At 40.0% G+C, this 16148-nt stretch overlaps 1 protein-coding gene across 3 annotated transcripts in view; it reads right to left on the bottom strand.

Annotated features, from left to right (window-relative positions):
- The window catches only part of NCBP3 (nuclear cap binding subunit 3), a 25258-nt gene extending 9728 nt beyond the window's left edge, over positions 1-15530 (bottom strand). The window contains exons 1-6 of one of the 3 annotated variants that reach the window (XM_014541950.1): positions 14602-15530; positions 14368-14473; positions 4885-5010; positions 2974-3102; positions 2673-2746; positions 1823-1931 (exon numbers count right to left, since the gene is read on the bottom strand). In XM_014541950.1, coding sequence (XP_014397436.1) covers positions 1823-1931; positions 2673-2746; positions 2974-3102; positions 4885-5010; positions 14368-14380 — 451 coding nt within the window. In that variant the 5' untranslated portion in view covers positions 14381-14473; positions 14602-15530. The remainder of the gene's footprint in view (positions 1-1822; positions 1932-2672; positions 2747-2973; positions 3103-4884; positions 5011-14367; positions 14474-14601) is intronic. The other 2 variants (XM_014541949.1, XM_014541951.1) reach the window with 2 other exon arrangements.
- Positions 15531-16148: the final 618 nt, after the last annotated feature.

Raw genomic sequence — 16148 nt, 5'->3', positions numbered from 1 at the left:
TACATAATTCCACATATTTGATAAACTATTTTTTCCAGTTTATCGTGATTTCCTCAAAATGGCTTAAAGTACCATATGTATATCTAGAATGTTCTCAACCACTCAAATCAGTAAATGCAGAGATCCCTTTGTCAGGTTAAAAGGTCCATTAATAGGAAAGAAAGGTGGTCAGTGATCACACATACATATAAAGGACTTGGACAGGTCTTTGGGCCCTCACTGACCGCAAAGGACCAACCCCAATGCGAATGTATCAGTGCCGTGGGTAAACGCAGTCACACAAATTAGTATGCGCCCCTACAAAAACACATGCCTGAGGAGAAACAGCTGGTTCCAGATCAGAGGCAGGGAAAATACAAGTTGGGTCTGGAAAAACAAGATGTTTCAGTGTGCCATAGAGAAAGTGGTCCGAGAATCCTGGGGACATGTCAAAAGCACACAGCTGAAAGCGGCTCTACTGGCCAAATTCAAGACAATTCGTGAATCAAGATAATGATAACAATGGATGATAACCCAATGAATAAAATAAAACTCCATGAGTCTAAACTGATATAAATAATAAATAAATAAATGTGTAAAAGAAAGCTCTTCCTTATAGCAGACTGCCAACTAATAAAGAAACGATGGAGTTAATAAGTCAATGGATGTTAAAGCTACTGCATGAAAGCTTGATGAGCAATAGGCTACTTACATAATCTCAAAGTATCTTTCCACAAATTTTAAAAATCACAAATGGAAAAATAGAAACTTGACAGTTTAGAGAAACCTGGTGATCATTACCTTAACCAAGTGATAAAAGGTACCATCCCTGGGTATGGGACAAGTTATCATGTGCCTCCTGATATGAGGCACTGAAAACAACACAGAATCACTTCTGTGGTATTCTTGCCTAAAATGCAAAACCTTAATCAGAAAGAGACACGAGACAAGACCAAACCAAAGGGTTGTCTATAAAATAATGAGCCTATCTCTTTAAGAAATGGTTCAGTCAAGGAAAACAAAGCAGAGGAGCAGGTCCAGATCCAGGGAGACTGAGGAGCCATGGAGTACTTCAACACGGTCTGGAGTGGACCCCAGGTTTGGGGGGGGGGGTAGTAAAAGGAAAGTCCACATTTATTTGACAATGATCATCGTCGTCATCATCAAAAACTGCTACACACAGCACTCACTGTGTGTCAGGCAGTTTAATATACAGAATGGGGAATTCTTGGAACAACTAATGAAATCTGAATGTGGATTATGGATTATTGTGTATTAATGCTAAATTTCTCGATTTTGATAAGTGTGCTCTGTGTAAGACAAAGTCCTCATTCTTCAGAAATACATATTGAAGTATTCAAAAGTGAAGGGTCATTTCTAATTAACTGTCAAACAATTAAAAAGAAACTGTGGGGGTTTAATGTGCACCGAAAATCATTTGTGTATAAAAAGCCTTACAAATTATTATAGACTTGACCTAATTCCTTAGAGAATTAGACCTGAAGGACACTATGAACAATGTCCAACAGGCTATTACTGTGATAAATAAAAACATACAATTTTAAAAGGTTTTCATAGTTCAGATGATAAATTGGCTGAAAAGCACATGGCCAAACCAGCTTTAACAGAAAATAACTTACTTTAGCCAGAAATCACAAAAGAATACAAATAGTTAATATTTACTTTCAAAGTCTGAAATTCCAACTCGGGCAGCAAGCCATCATTTCATAAGCACAAAATATTACAGTTTGAGATTACTTGATCTAACCTCTGATTCAAAAGAGAAGGATGTCACTCAATAATCACTTTAATAATAAAAATCAATAGCAAATATCATACTTACCTTTTGTAGCAAATCTCATGAATAACTTATTTCCTTTAGCAAGTTTATTAGCTGGACGAAGATCGTTTCTTAGCAGAGACTCTTCTTCTACCTGAGATAATGTTTCCAGCTTAAGAAAAAAGAGCATTTCAATATAAAAAATTAAAGCCATTTTCACTTTTATTCAGTAGCAAAGTTACCGTTGATTAAGAAAGCATTCTGCCTTTAATAACATTCTCAATATCACAGCACCAGTTCTAAGTCAGAGGTCTTCCCTGACCACTTTGTCAAACAATGGTTTCCATCACTCTCTATCCACTTACCCTTCCTAACTTTCCTCATGGCAATTATCACTGCCGGACATTATATTACATACCTGTGTATCTGTATTCTCTGTCTTCTCCACTAGAATGTAGGCTCCAAGAGAGCAAACACTTTGCTTGGCTTGAAGCTATATAATGCCTATTTTTATATGAATACACTTTAATTTTTCCAACAGTAGTACATAATCTGTTAGGAAATATGCCATTTCTTGCTTTTTCCTAATTTTACTTATTAGGTAACACTTCAAAATATTTCTTAACAAAATCATTTTCTCTTACAGAAGTGTGAGTACTATTCTAAGATCTCAAGATGAATCATTCATTACAGTCACACAAACTTAAAAACCAAGGGTCTGGTGCACCCTCAGGAAGTCTAATGGTGAGAGCCAGAGGAAGAACACAATTTACTAAGTCTTTAAGCCTTAAATAAAAACATAGCAAGCAGTTTTTTACAGTGAAACCTTACATATACATAGATATAGATATAGATATAGATATAGATATAGATATATAGATATAGATATATATATCTTTTCCCTATTACTAACCTCTACATCACTTGAGTTTTCATCTTCAACTTCTCCTTCTTCAGCCTCATCATCTGAACTGTCTTCCTGCTTGTCTAAAATTGAATGTGAGGGACAAGATGAACTTTAACATAACTCCATCTCATATCATTTAAAAGTTCGATTATTTTCTCCATCTATTTACTAATGATCCAAACCATCAAAGCCTATTTCAGAAATAACTAGTGATGAGATACTATGTAACACTTTGCACAGAAACCCAAACCAACTGAGTAAATAATAGGACATTCAGCCCAAAAGTCCCTCCTGTGTGTTCAGTTACCTTTTTTGCTTTTCTCAGATGACTTGTCCTCATTGGCATCCCTGCTTCTTATCTTATCCAGGTCTGGCAGAGAGCTCATATTGATAAGGGCTCGTGTGGCTGTCATTTCATCCAGCCAAACCACATTACCTAAAATAAAATGTAAAATAAAACATTATATCACATCCAAATGGTTGTTTCCTAAGAGCAGAAACTGCATCATATTCATTGTTAAACCTCATCTAGGTACAGATTGAGAGCAATAAATATACAAACCAACGAATGAAAAGATTAGGAAGTAGTAGTAAAACTTCTTTGATGAAATTGGCCTTGAGCTGCATTCCCCAACTGGGTTCCACAAAATAATGATCAAAGATTCCACAAAAAAGTGTTTATATAATGAAACTGCCTGGCACACAGTGCTATGTGTTAGTTCTTAATGAGGATGATGATGATAATTATCAAATAAATGTGGATTGTCCTCTATACCACTGCCCCTCCAGGGAAGCCCTATGCTCTTCCCTATCATCCAGACATGCTTTTAAATGATGTCCACCCACTGATGATGGTACCTTCACGGATATATACAATGGAGACATAACAGACACTTGGCTTTGTAGCAACTAATTGAATTTGCTGCATTTATATCTCAGAGTTGAGGTCTAAGAGTCTCACCTTTGTTACCAACACGCCATGTGGCCTTGGGCAATTTCCCTTCTCTGTTTCTCAGTTTCTTGGTTTCTGATGCACAATATGAGGTAGCTGAACTGGATAATTCTAAGGGTCCCTCCAACTGCAATATCCCTTACCTAGTTTTAATGACTTAGAGCAGTGGTTAGCAAACTAAAACCTGCAGGTCAAATCCAGCCCATCATCTGTCATTTATTTGTTTATATTTGTACCTGATTTATTTAGGTATAATTAATGTAAAATAAACTACACATCCACTGCCTGTTTTTGTAAAATAAAGTTCTATAGAAAATAGCCAGGCTCATTCAACTACATACTGTCGATGGCTGCTTTCATGCTATTATAGCAGAGCTGAATAAATGACAGAGACTATATGATCTGCAAAGCCTAAAACATTTACAACCCAGCCTTTTATAAAAAAAGGTTTGGCAACCCTGATTTGGAAAATGTAAGTTAAGGAAAAAGAAAACAGGAGAAAAATAGTTTACTCTGTCATGTTTCTTCTTATTTCAATGAAAACGTTGAATCAATATCTTTTAAAGAAAGCAGCCAGAAAAACCAGGCTGCTATACAGGGCACAACCTGGTAGGCCAGCAAGCTAGCAGTAAGTGAAGCCAGGCTAGAAGTGAGTCAAGACAAGAAGCCAGTAGCGTGGTCACCAGAATCAGAACAGACTTGGAGTGGGGAGGCAAGGTAAAAATTACAGTTGGCTCACAAGTTAAACAGCTCACAGGTTAGTGCAAGCAGGTGAAATTCCAGAAAACACAGTCCAAAGCAAGCAGACACGAGAGGTCTGGTAAAGTGGCAGGGATTCTGACATAGTTCTAGGTTAGAGACACTGAGGCAGAGCCAGCCCCTGGATAGTCAATTGTATGGCAAGTTGCAATGACAAAGTCTAAAGCCCTGAAAACGCAGCCCTCAGCTCAAGTCTACACAGCTGGATCCACCCCTTTGTTGGGAAATCGTGGGAGTTAAAGAGGCCTTAATCGTGTACACTGGGCTCAGATGCCAGCAACCAGCTTTATAAGCCCTGGTCACCACTCTGAGCTGACTTAGAATACTCACGGGGTGTAATTTGGTAGACTGGTTAATGTATCTGGTTTTTTTTTCTCTTCTACGCTAAGGGCAGAGGTTAGGCACAGACAAGTAGTCTGGGCCATAGTCATTCACCATCTGAGGTGGCAAGAACAATTTCAAAATCATAAGCAAAAACATACTCAACAGAAAACTTGGTATACTTACAGGAGGTATCATCCAACCATTCAATGTGAGCCGGAGGGTATTCTTTAAAATAGGAAAAGATATCCTGGGTACTCATCTCATCTACTCCGCAAATGTAGATTGTCTCCAGTCTCACTTTGGGGATTGCTAAAAACACAGGACACAGAAAAGATGATAGAATTTTCCCACCCACTATTGCACATTCCACCCTATTACACAGTTCGGGTAACATGTGTTTAGAAAAGAAATATGCTGAAAGAGATGACATTTATTTTAAAAGAAAATGATAGATGACAGCAAGGTACACTATTTTGCTTTTTATCACAGACCAAACAGCATTAAATCAATTATTTAATTCAGAACAGGCTTTTGGCTGAAAAAGATTAAACAATTAATGGTGATAAAATACACAATACCTCTCCCCAAATTAACCTGCAATAATTAAAAGCAATACCAAATTCAATAGGCTTTTTCATTAAACTAGGCAAGCTGATTCTAAAATCTATATATATAAAAAAGCCTAAGCAACCGGCAGACCGGCAGACCATCCAGTCGCTATGACGTGCACTGACCACCACGGGGCAGACGCTCAACGCAGGAGCTGCCAAGCTGTAGTGACTTGGCAGCAGAGGTTCTCAAATGACACACCCCGAAACCAGAGAGGAGGGAGCCCAATTCCTCACGGCACTGCACGATTTCACCTTCAGCCGTGGGTTATGTTGTTGCTGGGGCACTGTCGGGCCTGAACGCAAATTTCACCTTCAGCCGTGGGTTATGTTGTTGCTGGGGTACTGTCGGGCCTGAACGCAAACTTGCCTTTGCATTCCACACCCTGTACGACAGCAACTTTGCAGAGTGCCCTCGCGCACTCCGGGACCCCTTGGGGGATGTCAGAGCAGGTATCGGCCAATCCCTGCAGGCCAGGCCAAGGGACCTCACCTGCCAGAGGGACCCTGCTCACTCCACAGACACCAGGGAGGGACCACAGGAGGTTGGCTCCAGGGCATGTCCAGCCCATCTCACCCAGCCACCTTCTAATTAATTTCCTTTCAATGTGCACGAATCCGTGCACAGGGTCACCAGTTTTTAAATATTTATCAAAGAAAAATATGAAACAGTTCAGCCATTTCTGAAAAAGAAGAGATGCTGCCCCTGGATATAAAGCAAAGAAGGAAACTAGAGTAAGGACATCCTACAAATACTGAGAAAATGACAGCTTAAAATAAAAACAGGCAAAGAACATGAGTAGACAATTCACACAACAGGAATTACAATAAATATATGAAAAGATGGCTGACCTCACAATCAGAAACACACATACAAAAACAAGATGCCACTTTTCAATTACTAGAATTTTTTTTAATTTATGTATTTTATTATCAATTGTTGGTAGTGTGGAGAAAAGAGCCCCTCCCTCTGCTGGTGGGATTGTGAAGTGGCACAGCCACTCTGAAGGACAAATTGGAAGTGTCTATTATAAATGTAATTTAGCACATGCCCTTTAGGCAGTTACTCCTCATGTGGGTTCACACAGTAGCTCACACAAAGATGTTTGTTTTGTCATTTTGAAGAGTAAAAGGTTTAAGGGGAGCCCATGTAGGTGCGTCCAGACTACCTGGTAAATCAGGTGATACCTTCCTGCCACCCAGATAATGAAGATGGAGATACCATTAAGACCTATGACTCTCAGGAAATCCTTATTAGTGACCAGTGGTGCAACAGTGAACAAAGGCCCAAATGAGACAGGTGTTCACAATGGACATCCAGGTGGGGAAACTGAAGGAGTCAGACCAGGGAGCCTTTTCAGTTCTTGGAGCTACAAGCCATGAGTATGGATGAAAAAGGTCCCATGGGAAGTAGAGAGGGAACAGACAACAGGAAGAGCTCCTGGAGATGGCAGAGAAAACAGACCAGGGGAAAATATCTGTGGAAGACTTGTTGACCTGATAACAGGGTTTAATCATAAATAAGACAAGCAATAAATAAATAAATAAATACCAAAAGAACCGACAAAAATAAATACCAAGAGCATCATAGCACTGTTCTAACATTATAATGCTTTTATTAAAAACAACCAAAAGAACCGACAAAAATAAATACCAAGAGCATCATGGCACTGTTCTAACATTATAATGCTTTTATTAAAAAAAACAACAACAACACAACCCTGCAGAAATAGCTTAAAAACAAAAGATGGTAAGGAATAAAACTTCTGGCCTCAGATCTTTATTTATTAAAATTTTTTTAAATTGATATTTTGAGAGAGAGGAAGGGAGAGGAAGAGAGAGAGAGAAATATCAATGATGAGAGAGAATCGTTGATCGGCTGCCTCCTACACGCCCCCCACTAGGGATCGAGCCTGCAACCGGGCATGTGCCCTGACTGGGAATCGAACTGTGACTTCCTGGTTCATAGGGTGATGCTCAACCACTGAGCCACGCCGGCTGGGCTTTATTTCAATGTACAGAGAATGGTATACACATCTAGAAATGGGCAATGAACAGTCTTGTTCAAAAGAAGCAGGTATAGATACAAAAGCCATTATCACTACAAAGACAAACGTTTCAATGAGCTGGAAGAAAAGTTCATTCTCAAAAGAGAACCAAGCCGACTGTGGCAAGACCCACTAGAGATGGAAACCTTGTTAAGCTCAAAATTTGATGGAAGATTGCCAAAGGAGAATGCTCAATGCTTCCTCACCTTGCTGACAATGTCGCTGCTTAAAATAAAACAAAGCAGGAGCCTACATTTGTGCCCAATCAATGAGGAAGGGCTAACTGCTGAAATGGCAGTGAACAGATGGATGAGGGAGTGAGACCTGGCCATTCACTGAGTGCTGACTACCAGCAAGGTGGTGAGGGCAGCATCTTGCTTTTTTTTTAACAGGAAAGAAAACAATGAAAGACAGGGAGTAGGAAAGTAGATTTCTGAAAATCCATAGAAAAAGAAGCCAATCCCATGGCCTCACACTAGAGTGTTGAAAAAATTTATAAGACATTAAATATAGTTACTCAGAATATGAGAGGGGATTCCCAGGAAAGAGAAGGCAGCAAAGCTTGGGTGAGAACAATCTGCCAAATAACGCATATGGGAGACAGACAAAGGGTAAATTACTAAAGACAAAGGTAGAAGAATAAATGTAAGAATCTAAAAGACTAGCATCAGGCTATACAATGACATGGAAATGCAAATGGCAGATTGTCAAGTGAAAAGGAAAAACAAAAATAAAATCTGCATACAGAAAAGATTAGAAGAAAATACACAAAATGTTGACAATGACTGGGTTTGGTGATAGATTGTGGGCAACTTTTCTTCTTACTCTCCTTTCCAAGTTTTCTTTGGTGAACATGAGTTGTTTGTGAAACATCTAATGAAGAAAAGGGTACAGTTCAGAGTATATAAGCTCATCAAAAATGCTGATGGCTTTTTTTTTTTTTGTACACCAAAAAGTTACAGGTTTGATCCCCAGTCAGGGCACATACCTACGCTGTAGGTTTGCAGGGTTGCTTCCCAGTTGGGGCACATACAAGAGGCAGCTGATCGATGTGATATCTCTCTCTCTTTCTCTCCCCACCCCTTCTTCTCTCTCTAAAATCAATAAAACATATCCCCCGGTGAAAATTAAATATATATATATAATTTTTAAAAAATTAATGTCATTCTCTGGAATTTTTAAAAAGTAGCTGATCAAACAGAATCTACAATCCCTTAAGAAACCAAGTCTCACCCTAACCGGTTTGACTCAGTGGACAGAGTGTCGGCCTGTGGACTGAAGGGATGCAGGTTTGATTCTGGGCAAGGAAATGTGCCTTGGTTGCAGGCTCGGTCCCTGTCCCTGGTCAGGGTGTGTACGGGAGACAACCAATCGATGTGTGTCTCTCATAACGATGTTTCTCTCTATCTGTCTCTCCCCCTGCCTTTCACTCTCACTAAAAAAATCACTAGAAAATATCCTCAGGTGAAGAGTTACAAAGCAAACAAAAAATGAAACCAAGTCTCTCCCATTGGGAATGACGTGAGTTCTCTAAGAAGCCACACAAACCTCTTTTCTTTTTTTGGCAGCATTACCCCACACCAAGAAATTCAAGTTCTATCTCGAGACCATTAAGGCATGTAATCTAGTTCCTCATGACAATAAAATGAAATGTGGACCTGATAATAAACTAAGGCTTACAATTCATGGATCTATGTTTCATGGCATGATATGGGATTATCCTGATCAACATTTACCAACAACTGATAAAGATGCAGAGGCCTGGCATACCAAAGTGAGGAATATAGCTAAAATGCTAAAAGGTACAGTTAAGATGGAAATGAACTAGACAGACTGAAATGGAGTCTTGAAATTAATAAGATATAATTTGGTAAAGATAAATAAGGAAGTAATTTTTAAACAGTGCCTCAAGTACAAGACTGCTTTTTTAAAAAAAAATATATCTTATTGATTTTTCACACAGAGGAAGGGAGAGGGATAGAGAGTTAGAAACATCGATGAGAGAGAAACATCGATCAGCTGCCTCCTGCACGCCCCTTACTGGGGATGTGCCCGCAACCAAGGTACATGCCCTTGACTGGAATCGAACCTGGGCCCCTTCAGTCCGCAGGCTGATGCTCTATCCACTGAGCCAAACCGGTCAGGGAAAGACAAGACTGCTTTGATGGGGAGAATTCCTAGGGAAAAGACCAGGGTGCTTCGGTTGACTGGAAGGTGAGTACACTATGAAATAGGTAAGACAGAAATCATGGTGTAGCCCTGCCATACTCTGCATGAATCCAACAATATCTGAATCTACACCTCACCTTATGAAGGACATTTAGAGATTGAAAAGAGTGTAGAGGAGAGAGGCTAGGAAGTCAAGTCACATAAACAAAGTGTAGGAAATGGGCTTACTGCTCATTCCTGAAGGATTATTATGTGAATGAGGAAAGAACATAATGTTGTTCTAAGGGTCACAAAATAACTAATAGACAGAAATTATTAGAAAGTAATTTCTGTTCAACATGAGGAACATGTATTAACATGTATCCAACAATTACCTACAAGGGAATACCCATACGACTGTCAGCTGATTTCTCAACAGAAACTTTGCAGGCCAGAAGGGAATGGCAAGAAATATTCAAAGTGCTGAATACCAAGAACCTACAACCAAGAATACTTTATCCAGCAAAGCTATCATTCAGAACTGAAGGTCAGATAAAGAGCTTCACAGATAAGGAAAAGCTAAAGGAGTTCATCACCACTAAACCAGTATTATACGAAATGCTGAAAGGTATCCTTTAAGAGGAGGAAGAAGAAAAAGGTAAAGATACAAATTGTGAACAACAAACATGCATCTATCAACAAGTGAATCTAAGAATCAAGTGAATAAATAATCTGATTTACAGAATGAACTGGTGATTATAATGAATCAGGGACATAGAAAGGGAATGGACTGACTATTCTTGGCGGGGAAAGGGGAATGGGAGATGCGGGAAGAAACTGGACAAAAATCGTGCACCTATGGATGAGGACAGTGGGTGGGGAGTGAGGGCGGAGGGTGGGGCGGGAACTGGGAGGAGGGGAGTTATGGGGGGGGAAAAAAGAGGAACAAATGTAACCTGAACAATAAAGATTTAATTAAAAAAAAAACAAAAAAAAAACATGTATCCAAAAATTGACCTGTTCAACATGAGGAACATGTATTAACATGTATCCAAAAATTGCTTCATAAATAGTTCTTCTGCCGTCACTAGGAAATGTTCAAGCAGAAGCCAGAAGACCATTGGGAACTTTGCCAAAAGGCCTGAAGCGCTGGGCAGGCGGTGACTTTTGATGACCTCTAAGGTTTCTTCCAACCACGAAGGCTTTGATCTTGGGGATAAGGAAACAAAAGCTGCTCGACCTTGAGTCGCTAAGAGTAAGTAGCAAGTCACTCTTGATGCAGAATGATCAGTGCAGCACATCCCACACTCTACCTGAGAGCTGGCAGAGGTGAGGGACACCGGCTTCAGCCAGACCAGCCTTCAGATCCCAGCCTTGCTACTTACCTAGCTGTGGGACCCCAGGCAAGGTTCTCAGCCTCTCAGCACCTTAGTTTCCCCACCAGTAAAACAAATGGTAATTCCCTTCCCTGCACAGGGCTGAGTGGCATATAGTAAGCATTTACCAAACGTATCTTTGTTGCCATTGGTATTAAAAAGAAGCAATAACTTGACACCTAATGTGGCTGCAGGAGCCAAGATGTTTATTCCAATGTTCCCATTCTCCCAAGAGGCTAGGCCACTTAGAAGACTGCTGGGAAGATGGAAAATGCCAGATAATGAAAATAACAACTAACATTTATTGGGGACTTACTATGTACCAGACGTAAGAACTGTAACATTATGCTAGAGCAGCGATTCTCAACCTGTGGGTCGCGACCCCTTTGGGGGTCAAACACCCCTTTCACAGGAGTCGCCTAAGACCATCGGAAAACACATACATAATTACATCTTGTTTTTGTGATTAATCGATATGCTTTAATTATGTTCAATTTGTAACAATGAAATGGGGGTCACTACAACATGAGGAACTGTATTAAAGGGTCGTGGCATTAGGAAGGTTGAGAACCACTGTGCTAGAGCCTCCCAACAACCCTATGAAAACTACTGTTATCTGCCTCTCCATATAAAGAAACTGAGTTTCTTAGAGCCTAAGTAACTTCCCCAAGTCACCGAGCTAGAAAGGAACAGGTCAGGATTTAAATATAGGCACCCAGGCTTCAGAACCCACACTCTTTTCTTTAAAAAACAAACAAACTGCCCTAACCGGTTTGGCTCAGTGGATAGAGCGTCGGCCTGCGGACTGAAAGGTCCCAGGTTCAATTCCGGCCAAGGGCATGTACTTTGGTTGCGGGCACATCCCCAGTAGGGGGTGTGCAGGAGGCAGGTGATGGATGTTTCTCTCTCATGGATGTTTCTAACTCTCTATCCCTCTCCCTTCCTCTCTGTAAAAAATCAATAAAATATATTTTAAAAAATAAAAAAATAAAAAAAATAAAATAATAAAATAAAATAAAAACAAACTGATTTTAGAAAGAGGAAGGGAAGGAGGGAAAGGGAGGGGGAGAAGGGAGAGGGGAAAAGGGAGAGGGGAGAAGGGAGAGGGGAGAGGGGAGAAAGAGAGAGAGACCTAGACATGAGAGAGACACATCATCAATTGGTCGCCTCCCACATGAGTCCCCACCAGGGCCAGGGAACCTGCAACCGAGGTACATCTCCTTGACCAGGAATTGAACCCGCAACTCTTCAGTCCATGGGCCAATGCTGTAACCATGGAACAAAAAGGCCAGGGCCAGAACCCACACTCTCAATCACCATACCAATGGTTCTCAATCTTGACTGTACATTAGAATTACCTAGGGAGATATAAAAATAACTATCGCTGGGACCTATACAAACCCCTCGCCTACCTCCCATCCTAATTTAAAATGATCTGGGGTAGGCAGCAGGATTCTCCAGAGTTCAGGAATACTACCCTAGACTATGCTGCCTTCTGGATGAAAACAGATTAAAATGAGCAACATGTCCCAGCTCATCCAGGCAGGTCTATTGCTTTTTAGGAATATCTTTAGAACCATAAGATTAGTATTGCTTTTCAAAAAATATTAATAATAATAATTTTTTTTAAATTTAACTCCAGAAAGGATCCTATTTAGGTAGGTATCATATTTTCACTTTATAAACAAGGAGATTGAGACCTAAAAAGGTTTAATAACTTGTCCACATTCACAAAGGAACTGAGAAAAAGATTCCAGGAGGGCACCAGCACCAACAGAGGTAAGAAATTTGAGTGGGTGATCAGGGCTTCATGGGGAAAATGACATCTGAACAAGACAAAGCACGGGACAAGGAAGGGCACAATCAGCAGAATGAAAAGGCATGAACTGCCACAATGAACGCTCACCGGCTAGAGGTAAGCAAGCTGCAGTTATGAGAGAGGCTTCAGAGCTCTGCTTGGGCCCAGACTGAGCAGGCACATGAATGCCAAGCTGCACAGCTATCCTTAGCCTTCAAAGGACTTTTCCTGAAACAGAAGTCCACTCAGGTAGATGCCTGGAAACCCAGCCTGCAAGGGCAGCAAGGCCATATTTCCAACTTGAACTCATGAGGCAGAAAAAAAGTGTAAAGCAGGATTCAGAGTTGAGCTCTGCATCCAAGCTACTCACCCACTGGGGACAGACTGAGGAGATTTGGGTCTGTGCTGTCATATCACATACATGAGGCGATAGAGCAAAGCAGTTAAGAGCAAGGCTTTAGAGTCAGATAAACCTAGGTCGAAATCCTGACTCCACTTTTACGAGCTGCATAACCTCAGGCATTTACTAAACTTCTTTGAGCCTATTTCTACTTCTTTGTAAAACAGGAATAAAACATATATTCCTCATAGGGTTGTTGTGAGAAATGAATAAGAAACGAATATGCAATATGCCAACTAACACCGTGCCGGGTAAGACAGCAAGTTCCCCCAAAATAGTAGTTATTCTTTTGTTCATTCAACATGCTTTTATCAATCAAGCAAGCCTAGAGAAACTCATACAGCAGAGCACAGACCTTTAACATGCAGAGGTCTGCCTATTAAGTCCTTCAGAAATACCCAAATTTGCAAATACAACAGAAGAAGACCTTTTGTACTCATGGATTTATATTAGCGTGGAATAATAAATATGGCTATGAACGCACTAAAAATTTTCCCTTTATTTTATAAACTGCTTCAGAAGACTGGGGCAGATTACTCTTTATAATTCAGGGTGAGTTCCAGGAAGCAAAACATTTACCCTAATAAAACAGAAAAGTAAGATAAAATCACAAGCCTGCATCTAAAGAAGCACTGACAGCTTTCCCCCCCAATCCAATGTTGCTCTGACTCCCCTTAAAGAGGTCTCACTGTGATATACATTTATTTTATTTTTTTATCCTCATCCAAGGGTATTTTTTCCATTAATTTTTAGAGAGAGTAGAAGGGAGAGGGAGAGAGAGAGAAAAACACCAATGTGAGAGAGACACGTCGACTGGTTGCTGCCTGCATGCCCCAGATCAGGGCCGGGAGCCTGCAACCAAGGTATGTGCCCTTGACCAGAATGGAACCCGGGACCCTTCTGTCTGCAGGCCAATGCTCTAGCCACTGAGCCAAACTGGCTAGGGCTACTTCCAATACATTTAAAAACAAAGAAAAGTTAAGCTTTCTATGGTAAGAGCAGGAATGGGTGAGTCCGTAGAAGCATAGGTTCTAATCTCAGCTCTGCCACTAACTGGGTGACGTTCTTTGAGCTTCCTCCGACAAGACAATCTTTTTTTTTCAACTCTAACATCTGAGACACAGCTAATGCAACTTTAAACAGACCACCTCAAAAATGGAGACTTCCTTTCCTTTGGGAGTATTTGAATGAGGACTGGACATACAAGGCGAGGCCAGAAGCACCAGCCATAGTAGGAAAAAGTTACTGTCTGGGAAATGTGGAAAAATTCCCCCCAAACACCCAGTACCTTTCTTCATCATGTCTCGGTCCAAGGCTATATTTCTTTGGGCAAGATCTACTTCTGATCGTAAATGGAAGCGCTTGGCTCGTTGTTCTTTCTTTTCAATTGCTTCCTAGAAGGTACAGAAAAAGCCATGTTTCAATGAACGAGAAAAGTTAGATCGCACACACAATCACAAATACAACATAATGCATCAGTGACAACCCTAAAATAAATCAGAAGAAATAAGCAACAATGTACCTTTAATAATTTTTGCAGAGAACTGGATATTCAAAGTCAATGACTGGGAGGGTGTACATTAATGCTGCTATAATTTGTAATAATCTCCATGATGATTCAATGCCTATCACTGTGTCTGAGGCAGAGTAGGAATTCAATGAATATTAGTTGATCCAATGAGTAATAAGGAATGCTTAATTCTCTGACATTTCATTTATTAGCAGTCATGATTCAAACAAATTACAACTAAACAATCTCAAATCTCAATTTTCCAGGTGCAGAAACTGAAGCACAAAAAAGTTAAAAGGTTTGCTGGAGGAACTTCAGCACTAAGTGGTGCAGAACTTCTGATCTCAGTGCTATTTCTAGGAGCCCGCCCCCCATCCCCATTTCACTGTCTGTGTGCATGGTAATCACACCTATCACGCTCATCCACATTATGTCTGCATGAGCAGTCCACTCCCTAAGGCTTTTTCCTGGTTTAAAAATAGCTTTGAGGCAAAGAAACTCTCTCTCTTGTAGGCTTGTGTCCATGGACTTGCCAGTTTTCATTTTTAAGTGACAAAAAGCATTGACGCTTCACTGAAAAACAAAATAATCAGCTTCGTAAGTTTTTTTTTCCAAGAGCTAAAATAAATCCAGATCCAACTGTGTTTCTGATAGCTCTTGGGAACCCTTTGCTAATTACATACTGACTTTGCCACACTAATTGAAGGTCTGACTGTATAGAAAGCTTGTGGGGATTGGTAAAGCAACAACACTTCTGTTATTTCCCAAGTTATGCTAATTTTCTTCCCTGAAATCTTCACAGTGCAAACAGCTAATCTACCTTTCTTTAGTAACAATTTAAGTACCAATTCTGGTACTACCACCCTTTCCCCCATTATATCTGTTTAATATAATGGCAAACTGTGTAGGATTAAGAACAGTACAGTCTACTTCTGGTTCAATTACAATAAGAAAACATCTTCACTTTATTTTCTTGTTTGTCTAAAAGATCACTTCTTTCTTTTGGCCTTTAAGCCATTTAAGACAGATCGAGTCCCAAATAAAATATAAAAATGTAAGTATGACATTTTATTTTTTATTTTATACATCCAATATAGCAACAGAGTACTATTATTCAGAATTCAAGATTCTATTCCACTCAATTGCACACATTAAAGTAGAAAGAATGCCTAAACTGGATATCACCAATTAAAGCAACAAATATGCACTATTTATAATAAGAAAAATAATAGGTTTGGCTCTGTGAGGAATTACAGTGAAGTTGGTAATCTAGTAACAGCAATCACTAGATAAGATAGTATTCCCAGGTACTGAGAATAATTCAGCTGACTTGGTCTTCAAAGTTTAGATAGCCACACAGTAAGGAAATCCTATTTTTCCGGGTATTTTTGTTTGTTTTTGTTTTTGTTTTTAGAGAGGGAGGAAGGGAGAGAGAGAGAAAAAAAATAACATCGATGTGAGAGAGATACATCAATTGGTTGCCTCCCGCACGCACCCCAATCAGGGATCAAACCTCACAATCTAAGTATGTGCCCTGACCGGGAACTGAAGCTGCGACC

The sequence above is a fragment of the Myotis brandtii genome, unplaced genomic scaffold (assembly GCF_000412655.1).
Source record: "Myotis brandtii unplaced genomic scaffold, ASM41265v1 scaffold284, whole genome shotgun sequence".
In the NCBI taxonomy this organism is placed as follows: Eukaryota; Metazoa; Chordata; class Mammalia; order Chiroptera; family Vespertilionidae; genus Myotis; species Myotis brandtii.
Note: the sequence above shows the minus strand (reverse complement) of the source record. Positions and strands in the feature narration are given on the sequence as shown.